The following is a 25,200-nucleotide window of genomic DNA, read 5'->3' on the forward strand; positions in this document are numbered from 1 at the left end:
TCTTCCTAGGGATCCTGAAGGGCGGATTAGGGCTAACACTGCTATGTTCTAATAGTACTTTAGTGGCGTAGGTAGGAATACCAACACTTAGCTTTCTGACACTATGGTGGGACTTTTTTTATGTTTCACTTTTGTTGTCACAGCATTGCTATTATTATCTGTTATCATCCCACATTGCAGTGCAGGCCATTTTATCTAGAATACAGGTGATTCAATAAAATATATTGGACTTATTTCTGCTTCTGTTTGTCTTTGCATGTGTGAGACCAATGTAACAGACAAAAAAGGATGAGATCTGTTAAACCACGATTTCCCTGAGAAATCAGAATGTCATGCGCACAACTGCCACAAATCACCGCCACTTGTAGTTACAGGTGAGGTACTGCTAGGTGGCTGGAAGGGTAAGGCCAACAGTTGTCACACAGTGTAGAATCGAACTCAGTTCCCCACACCCTAGTGGTGCTGCCGCCCGTATCCAGCAGTCTCATTTAGTATAATGAGAGCCAACACGACAATTTCTCCTATCGATGATATAATTACCTCCAGTGAATTTCCTGTCAGATGAGCTGCCAAATGTAATTTCCGATACCAACAGCACTGGTTTCGTCTTCGATTAATTTTGAGACCTTACAACATCAATCCACCTGAAGACCTCTCCTACTTTGGACTATAGTTTATTGGAACCAGTTTGGAGCTTTTTCTGATTCCTGCATCAACCAAGGTTGCTCCAAGCTAGGTTGTTGAAGAAATGCAAACCACCTGAGCATGGCAGTTTGTTCCTCTGGTAGACCCCCCACCACACTGTATCATAGGGTCAAACACAGGCAGAAGGCAATACCAAGGGTGGACTGTAGTTTCCACTGCACCTACGGAGAAAGAAAGTAAAAAGCTGAATACAGTAGGGAGAGATGTATGTGGGACATCAGCAACAACAATGAGGGATGGTAATGCTACTGCCCTGCTAGGCAGAGATGATAGATGTTCATGGTATTCATAGCCGGGTTTCATTGACACACGAGAGAAGAGAGAGGACGATCAAGAGGTTTTGAATGAAGGTAAGTGCTTTTGCTGAGTCGTGAGACAGTGCTACTCGCGACTGTTGTCATGGTCTTGCCATGCTGCATAATCCCTGACTTTATTTCATTGGACTTTAACCTGAAGCCCATCAAAGAACCTTTAACCTTCTTTTCTTCAATACCACCTTGTTTGGTTCGCGGGTCGATGAAGAGATGTAGCAAATAAAGACAGTTACCTGATGGCCTAAAAACAGGTTGGAGTTCAGGAAGCATCATTCGACAGAAAGTTCAGACCCCTCAGTAGCCCCAGTAGTTCAGCAGCAACATCAGGCAATATTATGAGCCTAAAAAATCAGCAATAGGGAGAGGAGGTCAGCAACCGTTGGAGAACATCCAGCTAAACAGTGATTCCTCCCTTTTCCCTTTTCTGTTGCATACCCCAGTAGTGGTATGCTTCAGAAACCATCTAAAAGAGTGGCAAAAATAATAGGCCACAGATGGGTGTTAAATATTATGTGAAATGGCAATGCTCAGACGTTCACATCATTTCCTTTAGCGATTTGACCTAAGAAATTTGTAAGTTATGTCTCAACAAGCTTCAGCAGGAAGTCAACATCCTTATATAGAAACATGCCATAGATGCCGTTAAACTATTTCTTAATTTCCAAAAAAAAAGGGAATTTATTCTTGCTACTTTCTGGTTTAAAAAAAGTGTGCCAAAAAAAGAGTTCAGCCCGATGTCATGCTTGCTGGTAAACAAATAGATAAAGCAGGAAAAAAATAACAGTGCTTGCTTTTCATCAAATATAGCTGGAACTACATCAAGGGGATTAAATTTGTTCTAGAGACCTCTTTCTGGGCATATATTTTGATATTCCAGTAGTAGAAAAACATTGAAATTTCCTGAGGTTTCTTTTCCAGAAAGACCACACTAGCGATATAGGCCCCACAGACCTTCTCCAAGTGCATGACAGTAATTGCAGGTTAATGAGTATTTTTGTATATCCACACTGGACAACTTACCAATCAAAGCCTTGACACCTCTGATAGTTATACAACACTTTCAAAAGACTGTATCCACTCTGAACAGTGTGGCCTTGTGGTTCAACCATGCAAACTTGATGTTGACGCTGTCCATTCTGTCCACTACAAGGGGCAGTGATGGACACTCAAGCGTAAAGAGTGTACCCTTTGAAGGAGCAACTGTTTTTTTTTTATCTGTCAAGGTGTCTGAAACTTCTGAAGACACTGTATGCCTCTGCGCACCTGGTATCCTACTTCTAGGGTGTAGAAAACTGGGCTTCTTTACATATCCTTGCTCCTCACCCACACACCTTTTGCCCCTTTTTATAACTACTAGAGCAGTGGTTTTTAAACTTTTTAATGTTGCGCCCTCCCAGTGATAGAAAATAATCATCGGGCCCCCCACAGAATTCATCACAACTATTCGATTAAGTTAGCAATGTTTAAACATGTCTAGACTTCTTTAAGCTTTGCAGTTAAGTTGTGGTACCTTTTTAAAGATACAATATTTGTTTCTGCCTAAAACACAGCACTGTTATCTGCATAATGCTTCTTTTAGCCAGGGCCTGGCGTCCCCCTGGGATCCTTTGAGACCCCTTTAGGGGGGCCCGCCCCCGAGTTTGAAGACCCTTGGACTAGATGCTGATTTTCGACTCTGACAGTGCACTGAGGCCTGCTAATCAGACCTCAGTGCCTATGCTCGTTCCTTAACAACAAGGTATGTCTATTTGTTTACATTTGGCACAGGACGTTAGCATCTCTGTAATTCCCTAGTAAATAGTACCCCTGGTACTTAGGGCATGGATACTAAAGAGGGTTTTTAAGGACTGCAGCATAAATTATGCCACCCTAAGGGAACCCTCACACAAATTGCACATAACATGCCATTGCAGCCTGCATGTCAGGGTGCAAACCCTGAGTGAAAATACAATATGGCATGTACATTGTGTGCCGTGCCAAAGTCACAGCATTGGGTTATATGTAAGTCACCCCTACAGCAGGCCTTAAAAGCCCCAAGGCAGAGTGCATTATAATACATGTGAGACAAATCTGCAAGAGCATATATGCCGTTGTGATGTCTAGTTCCATTCCTAGACATTGAAAGTGACAGGGCAGCCATCTTAAAGCATGTACTGGACACTGGTCAGCACGAGTGACCCAGCAACATGATGGCTGCACAGAAATATTGGTGTTTGATATCAAATACCTCCTCTTATTAAGTCAACACTGATGCCAGTATTGCACTTTAGAGGTGACCCCTGAAACTTACAAGTCCTCTAGTGTGCGGGCTGACTGGTTTCGACCAGGCTGCCACCACAGATGAGTTCCTGATCCCCTGGAGGTGAGAGCCTCTCTTTTCTGAGGTCAGAAACAATGCCTGCCCTGGCAGGAGATGTTATCACCTCCGCCAACAGGATGGCTAGTAAATCTGCAAACCAAGGCCAGGGACTTCAAAGTTCCTGCCACCTTTGGTATGCGACTCCCGCTTCCCCCAGACCTGGGAGAGGCAACGCCCTGCCCTGAAGCTCATTTGGAACTAGGACAGGCAGGAAAATTAGCTATGCAGGAGGCGTGTTGGACTGCCCAGCTGGACACACCTCTAGGGTGACCAGTCTGAAGTGAATAAGAAATTAGGAATTCCACCGTCTTGTGTGTGGGGTTTAATGGCCCCAGGGTGAAAGTAGCCCCTTGGCTACTACCCTTCACTCCCCTTAACACCCCCAAATTGAGTATTTAGAGGGCCCCCTGACACCAGCACTTCAGATTTTGATGGATACAAATAAGAGTTGACAAAGAAGACTGCTGACTCAAGAAAAGAGCACAACTGACTTGGCACTAACTCTGCCAGCCTGCCTGCTGCACCCGACCTTCGTTGAGCAACCCACTTGTCCTGCCGCTGTGCAGAATCCAAGAAACCCAAAGGGCTGCCAGTGCTTTGCCAATTGCCAAAGAAACCCTGTTGGTGTAGAGGAGCTACCCCCCTGCAGCCGCAGGCACCAAAATAACCAAAGAAATACTTGGGGTACCGGACCCATTGCAGCAGCTAAGGCTTGTTTTGTCAAGACTGGGCACCAATGCCAAAGAAAACCAACCTGCATGTCGAGGGGCTTCAGGGACAGTGAGACCCACATCGTGAGTGGCCCAGCTGTTCTGTTTGCCCCTCTGCAGCAGTAACCAAGACAAAGAGACAGCCTCTGACCTGCACTACCCGACACTTCAAAGTGCCTCTGCACCCGTGCTCCACAGCTCGAGTCCGAGGAAGGTGGCGGTGCCAACGGCGTCCCGAGAACCTCCAGGGCTAAGCTCACCCTTAGGTTTGCCAAGATAGGACTCCCAGTTGCCCCCTGCTGCCTTTTTGTGCAGGCCTCCTCTAGTGCGAGTGCCTCCTGTTACAGAAACCCGGTGCCTCAGGACACCTCTGCACCTAGTCGTCCCGACACGCGAAGAAGAGGATCAAATGTGTCCCCACATCAGTGAGCATCGTGAGACCTAAGCCCACTTGTTGATTCAGCCAGACTGGACGTCCAGTTGCCACCTGCAGCCTCTATCTGCAGGCCCCCTCCAAAGGCGAGTGACTCCAGCACTGGATCTGACGCCAAGACACCACTGCACCCAGGCCCCACAGCCCAAGGAGAAGTGAACCAATGGTGTCCCTACATGCCAGAGGACCTCAAGGGTCAAGCCCCCCACCCCAGTCATAGCTTGCAGCCTCTTCCCGACCGGACCGATCCCTATTGAAGTGAATGTGACATCCGACGCCGTAACACACCTCTGCACCCGGACATCCCAGAGCCCCCTGAGGTTACCTATTGGTGTGGCCTTGGACCTTGCCCCATACTCACCTTAAGTCCTGGAGAACAGTCTTTTAAGTCGCAGTTAAGTGCTCGAATGTACTACATGTGTTCCCTCCAACGGACAGCATTACTGCACCCCAAAATTGCACTGTCAACTTATGAAAACTGTAAAAATTAATTATTCAAAAAGTACTTACCTGATTCCGATGATCTTGGTATCTAAAGTCACATAAAAATATGTGTTATTTTTATGAATTGGTGTTGGATTTCTTTGAGTGTGTCTCACTTACTGCCTTTTTGTGTGCAATACATGTTTAGCACTACTCTCTGATATGCCTAACTGCTTGCCCACACTACCACAAATGATAGCATTTGGGGTGTCATTTGTGCCTCTGTAATTCGTTTGGGGTTTGCCTGGACTCTTACACAGTGTACCTCTTCTGGGTCCTCTAAAGAGCCAGCTTCCTATGTAGAGTCCATGGCTTCTTGTATTTCTCTTCATCCCAGCTTCACACGAGACCTCTGCAACAGTGCATTGACAATCAATGGTACCAAGCCTCAGATAGTTTGGAACGCAAACTACGTCTAACACTGTGAATCAGTAATTTTCTTCTTGATGCAAGGTGGAAGGAGTTCTTTCCATGAAGATCTTTTATTTGATCACCACAGGTGCATCTCAAAAAAGACTGGGAAACCCATATGGATTCTCTTCAAGTTCATAGGACACTGTCTCGGAAACAGCCTGTTTGATGGCATGTGTGGCTGTACATACACATGCTCTGCATACTTCTGCCATTTAGTGTTGGGTCCAGAAGGTTGCAAGTTGTTTTCCTTTGAAAAGTCTTTTGAGTCACAAGGTAAAGTGACTCCTCTTGCTGGTAATGTGCATGGGCATCAACTCCATTATCAGATTGTTTTCTTCCGCCGTCAGGTCCAGCCGTGCTTTCACCGAGCTCCCTTAGGCCTCTTCCGTTCGAGAAACCTTTCCAAATTAGTCGGTATTGTTAATTGAAAGCGGTATTCTATTCCTTTGTGTTCCAGGACCAAAGAAACTTTTAATCGGATCGACAACTTTTTTGAAGAGGCTCTTGAACCACCTATGCCTCCAGCCAAACAAAGGAGAATGGAGAAAGACGTGGTTGAGATTTACCCACCTCTACCTGCATCTCCACCACCAGCCCCTCCACCACCACCATCTACTCCTCCTCCTTCATCTCGTGGTGATCCCCTTGATATCTCTCCACAGGGCTCCCCTCAATCACTCCATGACACTCAGGACACAGGGGATGACAATGTGCCTTTTCATTGAGACATAGACCCAGGGTCTCAATATGATGTGGACACCTATCTAGACACTGACACAGAGGTCTACCAAGCTAGACCATCCCCACCAGATGATACAACTTTGTTTCAATAACTTATTGGGAGGGCAGCCACATACCATCAGGTACCCCTCCACAAAGAGCCCATTGAAGACCATATTCTTTTTAAAACACTTACTGCATCACATAAGTCCACACAGTATCTATCCATGCTTAAAGGCATGTTGAGACATGCAGAAGAAATTTTTCAAGACCTTGTAGAGCACACATTATCACTCAAGCGGGTGGAGAAAAAAATACAAGGCTTCCCCGTCTGATCCAATTTTTATCAAAGGTCAGATACCAGCAGGCAATTTACAAGCTGCTCATGATGCTCTGCCTCCTTATAAGGAGCGGAAGCTCATTGATACTTCTGGCAAGCCTGTTGCTGCTCAGCCAGCCAATCACTGGCGTATTGCCAATACACAAGGACTACTTGCCAGATATTATCGTGCCCACTGAGATGAAATGGAGGAGCTTCTCCAGTACCTCCCAGACGAACACACCAGAAAAAAGGCCAGAACATTGTTAGTGAAGGGCAATTAATATATAACAATTCCATCCGTTGTGTTTTAGACTCAGCTTACACAGCAGCGAGAGGGATAAACACAAGTGTCCTTTTACGCTGGCATGCGTGGCTACACATTTCTGGTTTTAAGCAGGAGGTACAATAGACAATTTTGAATGTACCGTTTGACAAGGAACATCTTTTCTTCCCACAAGTAGATCGGGTGCTAGAATAGATGAAAAAGGACAATGAAGTGGCAAAATCTATGGGGGGGCACTCCAACTGCCTGCCTGACGTGGTGATTTTCGTAGGCCTCAATATGACAAACTCCAAGCCGTCAACATTAGAAAATTCGCTATCATACAGTAAAAATCAACCCCCCAACGTCCTCTCATAGAGGATTTTACAAAGGTTCCTGTAGAGGTAACGCCTACAGAGGTAAGAGAAAACACCATCCTCTTGAACCTCTTCCACTGCCTCCAAGCAGTGACACATTCCACCTTCCCTCCAATTATCAAACACCTGGAGAAGGGCGCTTTCAGCTCTTTCTCCAAAATTGGCAAACATCACCACAGATCAATGGGTGTTGAGTATAATCGAACATGGTTATTGTCTGTAGCTCAATTCCACGCCCCCAAGCATTCCTCTTTGCAGTCACAACTTTCACAGGATCATGTCATTCTCCTCCAACAGGAAATGCAGTCCTTAGTAGCCAAAGGAGCAATAGAAGCAGTTCCTCTACAACATCAAGGAACGTGGGTATATTCACTATACTTTCTCATACCCAAAAAGGACTGCTCCTTAAGACCTAGCCTAGATCTCAGGCTTTTAAATCATTACATCATATCAGATCATTATCACATGGTTACACTTCGAGATGTGATCCCATTGCTGTAACAGTGAGGCTTTTTATCAGAACTGGATTCAAAAGAGACCTATTCTCACATTCAGATACACCCAGCACGTTACAAATATCTCAGATTTGTGATAACAGGTCAACACTGCCAATTCAAAGTGCTCCCTTTCGGGGTAACAGCAGCACCAAGGGTGTTCACAAAATGGCTTGCAGTTGTAGCAGCTCATCTGCGGAGGCAGAAACCTCATGTATACCCATACTGAGATGACTGGCTCATCAAAGCCAGCACTCTCAAACAATGTTTGCGCCATACTCAAACCACAATAGACTTGCTTCACCAACTAGGTTTCACAATCAATTTCTAAACGTCACACCTAAATCCACTTCAGATACAGCCCTATCTAGGGGCCATTCTCAGCACACAGTTGGGAATAGCCTAGCCAAATGCATCAAGTGTACATAATTTTCAAGCACTGCTCTCTCACTTTCACCCAATCACAGTAAAATCAATCATGAAGCTTCTAGGAATTATGGCTTCCTGCATTGTAATCGTGCCACATTCACATCTTCACATGTGCCAATTGCAGGAATCTCTATCACATCAATGGTCTCATGCACAGGGTCACTTAGAGGATCTAGTGTTGGTAGACAGCTGCACCTTTCGCTTTTTGCAATGGTGGAACAAAACCAACCTTTTAAAAGGGCAGCCATTCCTGGACCCTGTTCCACGGACCATTCTGACAATGGATGCTTCTTAGACAGGGTGGAGTGCTTATCTCCAGGACATCACAGTCCAGTGACTGTGATCATATACACTGAATTCTACACATCAGTAATCTAGACCTGCTAGGTATTCACCTAGCACTTGAAGCGTTTGCAATTAATCTCACCATATGCATAAGCACAGACAACATGACAACCATGTATTATGTGCAAAATTGGGGGGGGGGGGCGTCATTGACTACAGTTGTCTCGTCTTGGACAGGCAATATGGCACTGGCCCATTTGTCACAACATCTGCCTATTGATGGAACACCTCCTAGGAACACACAATTTTACTGACCTCAGCAGGATGCAGCAACAAGTCCACGAGTGGGAAATCCACCCCCCCGAATCCTTCTATCCTACTTCCAAAAATGAGGATTTCCAGACATAGACCTAATCACAACAAAAGGAAATGCAAAATGCCCAAACTTCGCCTCCAGGTTCCCACACCCACAATCCAAGGGCAATACTATATGGATGAACTGCTCAGGGATATTTGCCTAAGCTTTTCCACCTCTCCCTCTCCTTCCGTATCTGGTTCGGAAACTCAGGCAAACTTCTTTCACACTGATTCTAGTGGCACCCACATGGGCCAGGCAACCATGGTTCACCACTCTATTAGACCTATCAGTAGTGTCGCAAAAGAAGCTTCCCTCGACCCGGACCTTCTCATTCAGAACCACGGTCAAATCAGGCACCCAAATCCCAAGGAGTTAAATCTTGCAATTTGGCTCCTGAAGTCATAGAATTCTGGTATTTAAACCTACTTCAATAAGGTATGGATATTCTTAAGGAAGCATATTGACCAATAACTAGAGCTTGTTATGCAGCAAAATAGAAACGTTTTGTGCACTATTGCTTTGCTCAAAATTGTGATCCCTTACAAGTGCCAGTGCAAAATATCCTGTTGTATCTTCTTCATTTACAAAAGGCAAGCTTAGCATACACTTCAAGAAGGTTACACTTAGCAGCTATAGCTGCTTATCTTCACAACAGGCAACATTTTACTATTTCCAGAATCATCCCTGTTATTAAAGTTTTTATGAAAGGGCTTAAAAGAGTAATACTGATAAGACTGCCCCAATGCCATCTTGGAACCTTAATGTGGACCTCTCTAGACTCATGGGCCCACCATTTGAACCACTACAATCATGTCCTTTACAGTTTCTTTTGTGGATATTAGCTTTTTTTTTTCAGTAACTTCCCTGAGACGTGACCGTGAGATCCAGACATTAGCCTTACAAGAACCCTTTTTCCAAATACACAAGGATAATTTACACAACATTGACACAAGGTTATTTGTACCGATTTCAAACTTTTTTACCAAAAGTAGTATCCCGGTTTCATCTCAATCAAACAATTAAATTGCCAGTCTTTTTTCCACAACCTGATTCTGTTGCTTAAAGAGCCCTTCACACATTAAGATGTAAAAGGAGTGCTTATGTTCTACATTGATAGGACCAAACCCTTCAGGAACCGTGTTACTAAATCCACTATAGCAAGATGGATTGTCAAGTGTATCCATATGTGCTATGCAAAAGCCAAAAAGGCCATTACCTACACCGCCTACAGCACACTCAACTCGTAAAAAAGATGAATCTATGGCCTTTTTAGGTAACATTCCCATAGCTGACATTTGTAAAGTAACTACATGGGCTAAACTACACACTTTCACTAAACATTCCTGTGTGGATGTTTTAGCTCGCCAACAACCTAATGTAGGTCAGGCAGTGCTACGTACTCTGTTCCAAAATACTACCACATCCACAGGTTAGCCATCGCTTTTTGAGAGACACTGATTTACAGTCTATGCAGAGCATGTGCATCTACTGTCACACATGCCATCAAATGGAAAATGTTACTTACCCAGTAAGCATCTGTTTGTGGCATGCAGTGCTGCAGATTGACATGCGCCCACCGGCCTCCCCAGACATATGTGACTGTGGTAGCCATTTTTACACATTTACACACATGGACATTTCATTTAGATTACCTTGTACTGCACTCCATTTATAACCGCCTGCAGAATAATGGAGTTGATGCCCATGCACATTACCAGCAAAAAGAGGAGTCACTCTACCTTGTGTCTCAAGACTTTGAAGAAAAACAACTTGTAACCTCCCAGACCCAACACTAGATGGCGCAAGTATGCAGAGCATGTGACTCGACAGCATTACATGCCACAAACAGATGCTTACTGGATGAGTAACATTTTCCTTCTGCCACATCAAACTATTGGAATTGAGATTAGTCCACTTGGCTGCCAAGTCTTTACTTCCAGCAATCAAGGCAAAGTCCTTGTTTGAACAGATGGACCGTTTAACAATGCACTACCACAACAAGCAAGAAGGCCAGATGACTTGAAGCACAGGCATGCTGAAGGTTGATGTTGGTTATATCCTGAGACATTCAGGTCACCGCAGTTTACTTACCTTGTGTTCAGAATGTTGGGGTGGATTCACTCAGCAGAATCTTTAAAGATAATCACAAAGGTGTCTTAAGTGGCGTTGTGTTTTGCCGTATGTTCAAGTGGTGCTATCCGAGGCTGAATCTTTTTTGCCGATGCAGGAAATGAGAAATGCCATGATTTCATCTGCAGATCCTACCAACCAGAAACAAATAGGAATGCCTTTCTGATTTTTGATCAATGGTCAGCAAAGTTTCTGTATGCATTTCCTCCAATACCCCTAATCCATTTGTTCACCATCAAGCTGATTGTAGGTGATCCTTACAGCTCCGGAGTGGCCGTGCCAATGGTGGTTCACTAATGTTCACCTATGAGAATGACTGCCAAAGAGGCTTCTGTGCAGACTGGATCCATAAGCTCATGGAAGAGATTGTACACCCCAACCTACCATCCTTGAATTTGGTCACATGGCTCCTAAACACATGCAGCATAGCTATCTTAACCTTCCTCTGGAGTGTATGTACATCTTAAAAGAAGCTAAGCAACCTTCTGTACGAGCTTTGCATTTGGAGTGTGAAAAAGAATATTGATTCCAGAAAGAGTCTGGAAGAAGCAGTACTCCCTTGCCTCCTTTACTTGGCCAGGGTTGGTGTGCAGTACTCTTCTTTTTAAGAATAAAATGGTCATGAAAACACCTGCATTTTTTTTTTTTTTACCGAAAGTAGTCTGTTATTATCTTAATGTCAGACTATTTTACTCCTCACATTCTTTCTGAATCCTCCTTCACCAGCTGAGAGATCTTTACTTACTGTTAATTAGAGTTCCCAAGTTCTATCTCAATAATATATGCATATATCAAAGTCTGTATTTGTAAACCATGGGCCCATTTGTGCAGCCACTTTAAAGGATTCTATATCCAGAAAAAAATGTTTTTTGCATTGTGCTCTGTAACATATCGTAATGTTTTTATATTTAAAGCACAGATTAACCCTTGGATCTCTTGGCACTGGAATAACAAATGTTTATTGGTACCCAACTCAATGGTGTTCATTTTATTGATCTTGAAGTATGAAAGGATGAGTGGAAATGTCTGGATTCGAACCTGACCTTGAATTCAAACAAAGATTCCTGGAGTGCATGCCTTATTCCTCTAAGCCACCATACACGTATGTTATGAAAAAGCAAATAATTCTTTACCAGGTACATTTAAAGCACAAACACTAGGAGTAAAGCTGCAACAACTGGCTGATTGGGGAACATTGCCTTAGCAGAAATCTTGAGGGTAGCCACATGGTAGTTGGTGGTACACCCACAAGACACCACTGTCTTGATTTGGATTTTAGGGTAGATGGCAAGGTTATTTAGGGAATCTTTTCAGTTAAGTCAGAAAATTTAACTTTTTCTTTCACCCCCTAATATTTGGGATGATCTTATTATTTTAGTCAGGGATTATGATTATCAGTGGATTTCCCCTGAAGGGCAAGTAAAAGTCACCTACCTGTAATCCTTTGAAATCAAAAGCAACCCTTCCTCCACACATTGTTTTTTTTAGAGGACAAGATCCAGAGTCTCTGGATTCAAAAACACTCGAGCAACTCACAGTGCAGAGTGGTTCCTTGAAAAAGCAGTATCTGTTTTCCAGCTTCCCTGTCCTACAACCTATTTTGTTACGTTGCTCTTTTTTGTCAGCTTTTCTTTAAAAAGGTTTTTTTTTTCTAACATGGCTTTTAAAAATTACACTTGTCTTTTTTTTTTTTTATAAAATAAATGAAAGTTGGCCAATATAGTCTGCAATAGGCTGTTTAATAATATTTTGTTTTTAACAAGTTGGCTTTTCTAAAGAAACATTTACTATAATATTATTTTGTTAAAAGTGCTCCAGGTTCCAAGGCATTGGCAGAACAGGTCAGTGCTTATTATTTCACAGTAGAGATTCCTCTGAAGGAGATCTAGGATTACAGGTAGGTACTTTCTTAGCCTTTATTATTATTATTATTATATTCTCTAGTCAGACTACATCCTCCTTTTAGAAACTAACAATTTTTCAAATCATTAAAAAAATCGAATAAAACAAGAACATATAATGCAGAGTTAGAATAATGCATGAACTCTTGACAAGGACACCGTTTGATAATACTCAGAATCTATTACTAATTTTGCTAATAAACAGTACAACTCCTACGTTTTCACACACACCCCTCCCCCCCCCCCACGATCAAATAAATAATCAAAAGCTGATTTATAGATCATAAACCCTCTTTTTTCAATATTGCTTTGAGTACTTTTGCCTTTCATTAATAACATCGGGACAAAGGAGCATACACTGCTCCAGTTCATTTGGCTCTGTCCTGAGACAATTTCATAGAGAAAGCCCAGAGGCATTTTAGGCTGGGTAGCTGAAATAACAGGTCTACGCAAAAAAAAACATGACGACTCATGTTGGGACTAAGAAACAACTTACAAATGTTGTGCTACACCCATTTTTTCCTTACAGATAAAACGTGATTGCGAATATTTTGGCTGTATATATATTTCCGAATCAAAAGATTTTCATCAGCTTTTCTCTTTTAACCTAATGTTGTCAAAAGCTAGTTGATGACATGACTGAGCCTACCTAACAATCAATATTCAAATCACATTTTGCACACAAATGCACCCGTCTCTTATTTTGTATGTTTCAGTTTGCGTTTCACTAATACATACTTTTTTCTGAATTTTAGCTGGATGCAACTGAATTAAGTTCATGAATAGTTAGTAACTTTAGAAGTTTTATTCCTAAAATTTCACCTTGATGGTTCAGGTAGCTGATCCCCAGTTTCAGACGTGGTACTTAAACAGGAAACAGCTTGAGGAAGTCCCAATGCGTTTCTAAAACACTTTCCCTTCATGATGTAAATGTTTGCCATTTGGAGCTTTTTCCAACATGCACACTGAGACTCCATAGGTCATGATTAGTACAACCTTTGTAGAATTGACACTGCCTTGAAACAGGGTATAAACTCGTGACAAAGCTCTGTTGGTCATGGTGATTGAAAGAGCGCCTTACACGAAATGTATTTCTAGATATTGATAAGACGTTGGTCCCACCAGCCTGATGTTGTCTAAATGTCAGACAGTGGGGGTATATTTCGCCCAAAAATGTAGTACTTAGACTTCTCTTACTGATTATTGTCAATCTGTTAACATTTCAGTGATGATTAAGGGCATACATTTGTTTCAGTAGCTCAAAGATGCCCCTTCTAAGATATTTTGTGTGTGTGTGTGTGTGTGCGCGCGCGCAAGCAAAGGGGGTTTTACATGACTACTACTCAATCTTTGAGCATTACCCCTTATTTAGGCACCCAGGGAGATGACCTGGAAATGCTGAAAACGACTCCGGTAAACGTGTATTGATGTTTCTCCCCGAGGGCCAACACAGAGCAGCGTCAGAGTAAAATGCAATGAGGAGTGAGAGTAGGCCTTTTGGGACTCCCTTCATCACAGGCTTCAATCATAATAACCTTACATCTATCAAATTAAAGACAGATACAGGGTTAGGACCAATAAAGCACACACTTATATTCCACGTAGCAGTTGATTAGGGCAGAATAAAATCCAGAACAAAAATATGGTGAAGCGTTGTTGGCCAGATCTAAATTAGTATTGTCTGTGATGATTAATTGACTTTACCTGGAACGTTCTTCAACCTCCCTCAACAATTAACATTCAGGCAACGGGTAAAAATGCCTGTTTTGCAGGTATAATCAGTTTCTGCCTCCACTATTGGTTCTCCGCAAGTGTCTGCGCTAACAGCAGTCACGCTCAGGAAAGGATGGGTGCACATTGTGTGGCTGTCAGACCACAGAGCCTTGTTTGGGATTCAGTCCAGATCTGTCCTGGCCCTCAGTACAGGTGTGATTGTCTTATGTGCTGAAGCCAGAACTATCTGGACTCAAAACATGGGAAACTGGGAACAGATGTGCATGCCGTCTCAGAAAGAAGCTGGAGACATTCCCCATACCCTCTCCCAAAACAGCGTAAATGGCAACAGCGGGAATAATGTTTTATAACACTACAGACACCTCCCCCGGCAACAACAGTAGCCACTACAGTCTCCACCACAGCAACAACAGCTGCAAGCGCAGAAGGGACCACTTTAGTAAAGACAGTGGCGACCACTGGTGTACCCACACTGGGGACCATGGTGGCAACCACAGTAGGCCCAACAGCGGTAGCCACAGCATAAACCGCATCTGCCGCCACAGCAGGTACAACATCAGTCACAACAGGAACTGACACAGCTGTAACAGGGACCACAGCAGGGGCCACAGCAGCAACATCGCCTGTCATGAGAGCAGCGACCATGACTGCTTAAATTGCAGTGATCAGTGCTGCCTCTGTTTTCATGCTCGACAAGAGCAACAACAGCTACCAGCAGGATAGGGAGAGTAGCTGTGACTACAGTTGTAACCACTCAAAAAAAGAAAATAATTAGTGGAATACTTGCATTAAAGTAGGCCACTGATAGTTACTCTGATGTACATTCAAATCTGTTGTCCTCTTTTGCTCACTCTTCATTATGGAGCAACCAAACACATATCAGCCTTAGTCCTGGCAGAAGAGCCCGAACTTCTGTGGTAGGTCACCTTTGACAAAGAACGTAAGCAAGCCAGGCTAGAATTGGCTTTGATGGGCTTCATCACTGATGTACAGTTAGAGTCCTGTTGCACAGGGAGGAGAGGACACACGTTTGGTTACACCACAGCTATAATACCGCTGCCACCACAGAAACAACCGTGGCCACCACAGCAGGGGCCACGGCAGCAATCACAGCTGTAACCACAACAGTGAACACAGTAGCAACACCGACAATCATAACAGCACTGACCGCACTTGCAGCAGGGTCCACAGCTGCCACTATGGCAGGGGCAACAACAGCAACAAACTGCCAGCGATACAATGGCAGAGCCTCAACTGCAGCCACAGCAAGAAAAGTAGAACCAGCTGTCATCAGAGCTGTAAGGGCAGATACAAATGTAGTAACAGCTGCAAGCACAGGGGTAACCACAGCAGGGATAACAGCAACATCTACAGCTCCAACCGTAGTAGGGGTAACAGAAGCAGACAGCTGCCACCACACAGGAGACAGCATCAACCAAAACAAGGGCCACAACTGCCACCTCAGCAGACTGAATACAGCGTTGACCACTGTTGCAACCTCATCAAGAACAGCAGCGAGCCTGTCTTTAATTGGCTAATGCATGGAAGCCTAGACCTGCACAAGTGTGCAGAAGCTATTAGTGCCTTGTCTGTGTGCAACCTGCTTCTTCCTGTGCCTCCTATGTGTGTGCCCTATTTCTTAGTTTAATCTTTAAGCTTGCAGTGCCATGCAACATGCTACGCAGCGGCACTGCACAAATGGACTGTGGCCATTAGCGTTCACCTTCCTGTGCATGTTAACACATTAAAGCCAGGCCTATTGGCTCTACAAAGACTTGTGTAGCTAGCCGACAAAACCCTTAAAATAATATGCACACAGTAGCCTCAACTCATTTTACTGCTTATTGTCTAAATAAAAAGAATGACAGAATGCATGCAGATAAGCACTACAGTTTACACAGTAATAAACTGCACTGTCCCTTTAGTTCTCCAGACTGAGCTTGCAGTCCCGAGGGCCATTTCTTTGGCTGTCTGCTCACTGATTATTTTATGCTCTGTGCAGTTGGACGCTGACCTTTTTGTCTGTATTTGCAGAAATCAAACTTGAAGTTAGAGATCTGGGAACTATTCAATGTATTTTGTGTAATCTTTCACTCAGCTGTATTCTTCCTAATTAAGTTTGTTTGGGTCCGGTTTTCAACGACAAGAATCCATTTTGCCTTTATTGTTTGTGAAATGTCCCTTAAGTGTAAAAAAAAGAGTCAGAAAAGGATGTGCTTGTCTTATGCATTCCCAGGCTACCCGGCAGCCATACTGTTCAGGAGTGTCTGATTTGTTAAAAATGTACAAGTGTGCATTGGAAGAACTGCAAAGGTTTTTGCATTAGACCTATTAAGTATTCGAGAGCCTCCTCAGTCTTTAATTGGTATGTCTCAGTCCTCAAAACAAAAAATATATATCTGCCTTCACATCCACACTATCTGGAACTACTTGCAATCCACCCCAGAAGGGATCAAAGAAAATATGAAAGGAACATTGTGACATCCCCAGTGTTATTATTTAGTGGTATGGTGGTTAAGCACTCCAGATTGATGTTGAAGCACTATTACATGGAGAAGAACCCTATTCTTCTCACTGCCAAGGCACCTGATGTCCAGACATATACCTGTGAGAACATCACAGTCGAGCAGACGCACAATGCCAAGAGCTATGCATTCTGAGACTTCAACTTTGAGCCTGCCATCTCAGTCCCTCAGCTCCCAATAAAAAATACACCACTATCTAATTCCTCACGAGGTGCTTGAGAATGGAGAGGCACTTCTGATGCCAGCCCTCAAAATACTTTATCCAAACACACCTTCTGCTTCACCACAGGAAGAGCCTACAAAAAGGAGAAATCCCACTTCTCCTCAACAGGAGATATTCAGGAAGAAGCCTGCACTGAATCCCCACATCTGCTGTGTAGTCATTCATAGCACTACACCGACTAATAGTGATAATAGACCGCAGACTATGAGAAAAAGTGTGTGGTCCTGTTAGTCAAGGGGATCATATACAGGTAAATGCCTTCAACATCTCCATTTAGCAATCACGCGTTGCTCATGTACTTAATTGTGAGGCGTTTCTGATGAGGAGGGCCACAAAACTGAAAATACCTTTTAGCGTCTCCCTGCCCCATTTGTCTCTCAACTAGGTTTACTAATAATATCTGAGCTCTGGAGCACAGGGCTTCTTTATGATCCTAGTAATAGGTCTCTTTCAGTCAATGATGGAAATCGTTTCAATACCTAAGTCAGTGGCACGGGCCCCTCATCTCTCAAAGAGGTTCAAGCCCATCAAAACATCACTCATTTATGGAGACGGGATTTACTACGTAATTTGGTCATTGTATTGGCACTAAATATTTGCCAGTGTATTGTTAAATACCTGTTAGGGTCTTACAGTGAAGTTGTTTCTCTATGTAAGGCGTATCAGACAGCATTTGTTTTTTTTTAAAGAAGCAAAAAAAAAACACTTTCGAAGTCGCCGTCTCTACTTTGCCGGGCTCGCTTTAAGTTAAAGAAATTGTGACTTAAGATGGGCATTTGTATTTCAACAAAAGGGGGTGGGGTACAATGTCTCTTGTAAATTGCTCTTGGATCTTGCACTTCTGCAATGCCAGTCATTAATGAATCCAGGAAATATATGTAGAACAATGATATCTAATAAGTAATTAACTTTTCCATCTCTTTCCACCCCCAGGAGAGAACCTGTTATAAAGGAGGCCGCGGACAAAGGCTGGTCTGTGCTGCGTGTGAACCCCCTCCCTTCATAACCCAGCCACCAGCAGACCAGAAGCACGTGCCAGCAGAATTTCTGGGACTGATACCTCAATATCTCGCACCCCCACTGCTCTCTTGAGAGAAGCATGCCAAAGAGCGCCTCCAGGGCCGCCACTAGTCCCCTTGAGAAGGCGCTTCCTGCAAGTATGACCACTACACTGAGTGCATCCCGGGTGTACTGGATAACAGTAGACACCAGCACCGCACTGCGAAAAAAACGTCTTCCTGTTAAAAGGCCTAGGAGACAGTGCGCATGAACCAGCAATCCGCGGACACCAGCACGGCACTGGCCTGGGATACAGTGCGCGAGACCGAGTGACCCGAGACACCAGCACCGCACTGAGGGCGAGAGCGGTCCCCTGTGATACGCGCGGCGCATAGTTTGTGTGAGAGCAAACCCCAGTACTGCACCGAGAAACTGTCACCCTTTTACCCACCTTTGATGCTGTTTGCGAGAGTCATCGTGAGACTAGGTCCGTCGTTCTTTTCCAGGGTATCTTCTCTGTCATCTGCATTGGATAAAGCATGCTCAGGAGAGTCAGTGCTTGCAGCTCTTGCGAAGGGAGCGGGCCCTTGTGGCCCCAGCTTGAGCTGCATTGCGTCACCTGCGCCGATGTCCGAGGGGAGGGGGTGGTCGAAGTATGACGTGCTGTGGACCCCCTAGTGCCTCCTGTCTGAAAGAGCGAGCTGAAACCCTGGTGTTCTTTGTAATGCGCCCGCTTCTCCCCGAAGGCCCAGCTCCCTCTGTGCTTTCATTGAGGAGCTGTGCATTGCAACTGTTACGCATGCTCGCTGGGTTGGGGAATATGCGTCTACGTAAGGATGCGGTTGTGCTTTCCAAAAGGTGCCGGTACTCAGGCACTTGGCTGCAACAGGTTAATTATTTTTTAGATAGTGGTTATCATGTTGGGTGTGTATTGTGCATTCACTTTTTAGTATTCCTTTCTCACTCCTTGATCATAACAAACGAATACGAATCGGTCCACCCCCCTAGTTCAGATACAAATTGCACCATCTGTGCAATGAACAGGTCACTCCTTGTGGACGAGGCCATTCCAGCCCTATCGAACTCTCCAGAACCCTCACTCAATCAGGGCACTACCTCCTCCTGGAAAAATTGCTAATACCAGCCCTGCTCTCTTTATCTCCTTTTAAGGTCTTTCTTTCCATCCATCCATTCTCCTTCTGCACTCTGACCGCTTTACCTCTACCTCTCCCTTCCCTCCCTTCTTTTTCTCCCTTGTGAAGCCTCCCCTTCCTTGTTGCAACTAACCTCGGGGAGCTGGGGACATTGCCCTAGCACTAAACACCTGCCAGTGGGGGCTTCAACCCGCAGGGAAATGCCCGCTAGGATAAAAGCCAGGAAACGGAGGCAGGCATCCTCCTAAGCTCGGTGTATGGTGACTTCTGTCAAGTACCAGGTCTGCCTGGTTTATGGTGCCGGAATTGTCGGAGGCCAGCTATTACCTGAGCACAGTACGGTTCAGACCTTAGAAATAAATGATGACGCTGGCCTTCTGAGCAGCGTCCGCCCAAACTCTCGGAAATGCATGGTTTATTTCAGATGTCCATCTACGATTCAAGGTCTTCATTAAGGGACACCATGTCGGTCTCCCCACCAACAAAAAAAAGTTTATGCACTACAAATGCAGAACGCTAAGGAACATAGTTAAATCCTTTCCCACCGGATTCCTTTCATTGATTATATTTTTCAGTTACTGAAATAAACGACCAAATAGAAAGCTATATTTTGCTATAATAATATTCAGAATAAAAAAAACGATGTACTGCTTAATCAGAGAAGGACTTAGGTCGTGTAAATCACACAAGCAGACCCACAACACACCTTATCGCAGGGTAGGGTGACAATTCTTTCTTCACTGAGCCACTAGTCTGCTTTGACCAGTTTTTAAACTATATTAATATGCTGAGCTTGTGAGCGACACCAAAGATCACTATAAACGAGTTACTTACCCGTAACAATAGTTTTATAGGCAGGCTTAGTTTATAGATGGGCATGCTCCACGTAACTACCGGCATCTAGTGGTAGGAAAAGCAAGTTCATAGTTCTGTTGTGTGTGAACTGTCGCCATACCTCTTAGGTGTGTCTAGAATGGCTCTCTCTGAGGTCACGTTTAAACACACAGTGCCCATTGCAGAAAAGATGTGTCTGTCTTCCCAATTTCCGTTTTTCAGGTTTACCACTGATAACGAAGGCAGATTTTGCTTTCTCTATCTTGATTTGATGAGCGGTATGTAATATGAAAGTCTTGTGAGAAAACTACGCCGGCTTCAGTAATTATGTGTGCAGAGGATTCTCAGGTGCCTAACGGTTTCCCTCTTAGATAATCCACCGTTCTACTTTGTGTGGCTTTCATTTGTCTGTTCCCCACATCCATTTAAATGCCACTGCAATTGCAAGGGTGATACACCAAAGCAGTGTCAACATTGCCACATGGTATTATCTTCGTATTTATGTTTCAGGTGGATAAAATAAAATAACTTGTTTACGTTGCTGCTCATTTTTATTCACACCTTCGCACACATTTTTACACTTGGTTACCACTAGACTTTTGTTGAGGTAATCTTTCCCAGATTTAAAAAAATGCTATCATCTAATTCTTCAGTGCTACTGCCTCCTCTAACCCTGTTTTAATGACCTAGGTGTGCGATAATTCGATGTGCTGCATATTTTGTGAATATTGTACCAAACTAATAGCCACTGAGTATGACAGAAATACACCCCCTTATTCTTTCATCCAGAAGGCCGCCTTTCTCTTGCATAACCTTTGTTCCAATCTCGAAATATGTCACCCTCCCAGCTGGGGCTCAGCAGCATCATTGGGGGTTTCTTTACATTATTTTGTTTATTGATGTTTTATTTCTTTTATGTGTGTTACTATGTATAGTTTTGCAAACGCGACCATCCATTTTGCACTTGCTGCCATGTCAGCTGGATATTACTCTACTCTGTGGGGGGAAGTGTTGCAGGGATTCTTATTTTGACCTGTTGGGTGTCAGTTCTTTTACATTATTTAGACTATATTCGTTTGGATTTTTTTCCGTGCTCCTTACCGCCTTACCTTAGACCAACAACAGTTTAATGTCTTCTGAGCTTCTGTGGTTCTCTGGGCCAGGTTTGACTTTACGATTTGCAGAAACATGTCTTTCTTCTGCACAAAAGCCTCCTCCTTTACTGCATCTTTGTGGTGAAGATTGATGTTTTTCTGGCCATAGTGAAAAGCATCAGTCTTCAGCCCTGGAGAAGCAGGCGTTCTATTAGCAGCCACTGATACAGAATAAGGTGTGCATGTAGAATCATCTGGACTCCTCCCTCACAGGGTCTTCCAAGCACGCAGGACCTTCTGGGCATCTTCATTGCAGGCTCCTCAACATGCATCGAACTCTCAGGACATTTCCTTCATATGGTACACCTCTGATGTGATACTTTCTAGACATTGACATCACAGGTCTCCCACACATGTAAAACGTTTTGGACGTCTCTACTACAAGGATGTCAACGTATGGAGAATTATATAGCCAATTTCCCCCAAAGGGTGTGACACACGTAGAACTTTCTAGAAGCCTCAACTCCATGGTCGCTCACAAAAATAGGAGCTTCCAGAGATTTCTACATATGCATGTACCGCCATGTGTTCAGAACGTTCTGGACATCTCCATTGCAAGTTTCTCCACACACCCTTCTGGAGATTTTGTCCCTGTATCTGACTCGCATGCAGTGTAACCCCTAAGCCTGCTGGAATAAAAAGTAAGACTTGTAAGGAAATCTTGCCCTGGGACTCTCTGCGCAGGAAAACAGTTCTGAGGATCTTCATTCCATGATCCTTCACACACGTAGAACCTTTGGGAGTGCTTTAATTGTATGGGGACTCCACTTATCGTAGAAACCCCTAGGTGGCTTTACTATAAATATTTTTCTTTCCATCACATGGGCCTACACACATGCACTTCACTCATTTGAACCATAGAAGCATTTTGGGGCCCAGAGGGAAATCTCTGTATGGGTTTTTACGGTTGTCTTCGTTTTTATCAATATTTTTTTTTAAGTGTTTTTTTTGTTTTTTTTAACAGACTGTTTTGACTAGGTTTTTCTTTTTGCCTTCAGTTTTATGTTTAAAATTGTGCCAAATCTGAAGGCCTTTACACAGATTATGATGACAGTTGCACTCATGGTGCAACCTCTCCAGCTCTTTATCCATGCTTGGATTGCACACTGATTATTATTATGTAGATCTGTAATTCATAATAAAATGAAATCTTTGCAGTCAGAGTCTCAGCTCCTTTGTAGTGCTGTGTGTGAAACAGTATGCGTCGGGGGAACAGGAATGCTGTGAAAACCACCCACAAGAACATCCAAACAGCAGCAGTGCGGTCGACTTATCATTTCAGCACATTAGTATAATCTGGGCTGTGGTGATCTGAGAGACCAGTAAATACTTCTGGGATCGCCACACAATTGCGAGGGAGAAGTTAGATGTGATCGAGACATTTAACTGCCTCATGGGGGTGCAAGGGGTTAAATGCTGAAAACCGGAGTATTGGAAATGATTAGAAACATTAAACTAAATGTGCGAGTACATTTGTCACGTCGGTTTAGATAGCACTTTCTACCATTGATATGTCACTGTAGCAGTTTTCTAGGCTCTTCGTCGATAGGAAGTATATGGTTTGGTTGCGTTCGGTTTGTAGAGATTTGTCCAGTAAGGAATGATGGCCATTATTAGAAGCTTGAGATGTTCTAGTGAGCTGCGTGTTTGGGTGGATGTCCTAAAGACTGGTGCACTTTTAGTGTCAGCTGAGAGGTCATGTGTATGTAGCCTGGCCTATGCAGATTGTTTCCTAGACCCAACCCCTAGGCATGATTGTGGCTGTGTTAAGGTTGCCTTTTCTGAACGGTCTTGATATACGTGCTGTGGTGAGGGGGCATGCCACAGAGCTGGCAGCACTTTACCCCCTTCTTTGCCCCATAGCTGTGTGTGGGGGCGGTGTCAGTCATTTTATGTTTGAAAGGGCAACTTCTCAGTGTACCTGGAAAAGAGCTGTGTAATGAGTGTGGTAGGGAAAAGGTGTTGTTGGGTGACCGGCGGTATCCATAATGGTTTATCGGAAGCGTGGGATGTATGTGATGAGGTCTGTATTGTTTACTGATAGGGTGAGTGTCCGGCGTTTCTTGGATTTGTTTGATGTTCGAACCACGGGTTAGCACATTATACGCCACATTTTTGTTGGTTGCTGGACGTGAAGGTAGGAGCTGAAGGGCCAAGTCACAGGTGGATTTGTGATTGGAGAGAGAAAAAGTGACGGAATCTGGGCCCATCGGAAAAAAGTAAAGGCTCAGAGAATCCAATGGGCGTGGCAATCTGATGTGAACCAAGGGCATCTAAAGGCGAGATACGAGAAGCATCAACTATCTCACTGGCATTAAAACCTGTGAGGTAGCGGGCGATATACTAGAGCGCCAATCACCTTCCTCGGGAGATAAATAAGAAGCAGGAGTGAGGTGACATGCTCTAAGATACCCCACGGAGGGCGTGCTACAGATGTGTGCCTGCGCGTGACTTCGACGTAGGGGTTCAGCAGGTCGAAAGATGAGGTCTGAAAAGCCTTTAACTGTGTGGGTACACCGACAAATGAGGAAGGAGGGAGCGAGTTGAAGAGGCATTTAATACTCTGGATTTAAATAAGTATGAGCTGCAGCGAGGGCACGATGCAGCTTGTCGAGTGCCTCTGTGCATAAATACAGTAAAACTATGAAAATGAGATAAGCTGTAGACCTTGTAGTGCTCAATGATATGAAATAAAATAGTGAAGGGATGAGTATTTTAACAGCGGTATGTCCGTGGAGCGGGTTCTTGTTAGTGGAACGGAGTAATGATCCCAAATGCTAAAGTGGTTTGTGTGGGTTTAAGGTTAGATGCACCTAGAAGCCCACACACTGTCGTAATCGAAATGTATGGGCCACTGAGCGCCAGAGGTTCGAAATTCTAAAATCAAATTGCCTTGGCAGAGCTCTCTGTGTGTTTCAAAACTGGAGTGGGAGAACTGCTGCCTGTCAAGATTCACGAGTATCTGCAAGTAGTGTGAGGGACCAGTGCTTAATTTGTAAATAAAGAGGTGCAGGTGCTCAAAGCCCTTCTCTTTAACACGAGGCTGCTGTAATTAAATCTACCAGCACTGAATACTGAGGCAGCGTAATCCTGAAGCCATCTCGGGCCTCTTCAATCCATTTACGGCCACCCCTGCCCCTTCAGCTCATCCTGCAACTTTCTACTTTCTCCCTTTATGACGCTTTTTAGTTTTTCCTTCTTCCTGCTTTCCCATATGTGTCTTTTGCTCGCAGCAAATGCTCGAGGCAGAAGACTAAGCCCCGGCCCTCACAAATAAGTGCCGGCGCTCAGCACCGGAAACAACAAGCGCAAATTAAGCACTGTGAGGGACTCATTAATGGAATAGCAGGGCTTCTGTCTTGTCAGGAGTGAGGTGCATGGGCAGAGCTGTGTGTGGGGGCCGTGCTGCAGGCCAGGAGTGAGGTTCATGGGGAGAGCTCTGAGTGGGGATGTGCTGCATGGCAGGAGTCAGGTGCATCGGCAGAGCTGTGTGAGGGGCCGTGCTGCAGGCCAGGAGTGAGGTGCATCAGCAGAGCTGTGTGTGGGGCGTGCTGCAGGCCAGGAGTGAGGTGCATCGGCAGAGCTGTGTGAGGGGCCGTGCTGCAGGCCAGGAGTGAGGTGCATCGGCAGAGCTGCGTGTGGGGCGTGCTGCAGGCCAGGAGTGAGGTGCATCGGCAGAGCTGTGTGTGGGTGCTGTGCTGCAGACAAGGGCTGAGGTGCATCGGCAGCGTGGGTGGGGCCGTGCTGCAGGCCAGGAGTGAGGTGCATCAGCAGAGTTGTGTGTGGGGCCAGGAGTGAGGTGCATCAGCAGAGCTGTGTGTGGGGATGTGCTGCAGGCCAGGAGTGAGGTGCATTGGCAGAGCTGTGTGTGGGGACCGTGC

At 44.5% G+C, this 25,200-nt stretch overlaps 1 protein-coding gene across 3 annotated transcripts in view; it reads left to right on the forward strand.

The window, feature by feature from the left end:
* The window catches only part of PRKAG1 (protein kinase AMP-activated non-catalytic subunit gamma 1), a 242,857-nt gene extending 220,381 nt beyond the window's left edge, over window positions 1-22,476 (forward strand). For all 3 annotated transcript variants that reach the window (XM_069230492.1, XM_069230491.1, XM_069230490.1), the window contains exon 13: window positions 18,112-22,476. In XM_069230492.1, coding sequence (XP_069086593.1) covers window positions 18,112-18,128 — 17 coding nt within the window. In that variant the 3' untranslated portion in view covers window positions 18,129-22,476. The remainder of the gene's footprint in view (window positions 1-18,111) is intronic.
* The last annotated feature ends 2,724 nt before the right edge of the window (window positions 22,477-25,200 follow it).

This window comes from Pleurodeles waltl, chromosome 4_2 (assembly GCF_031143425.1).
Source record: "Pleurodeles waltl isolate 20211129_DDA chromosome 4_2, aPleWal1.hap1.20221129, whole genome shotgun sequence".
NCBI lineage: Eukaryota > Metazoa > Chordata > Amphibia > Caudata > Salamandridae > Pleurodeles > Pleurodeles waltl.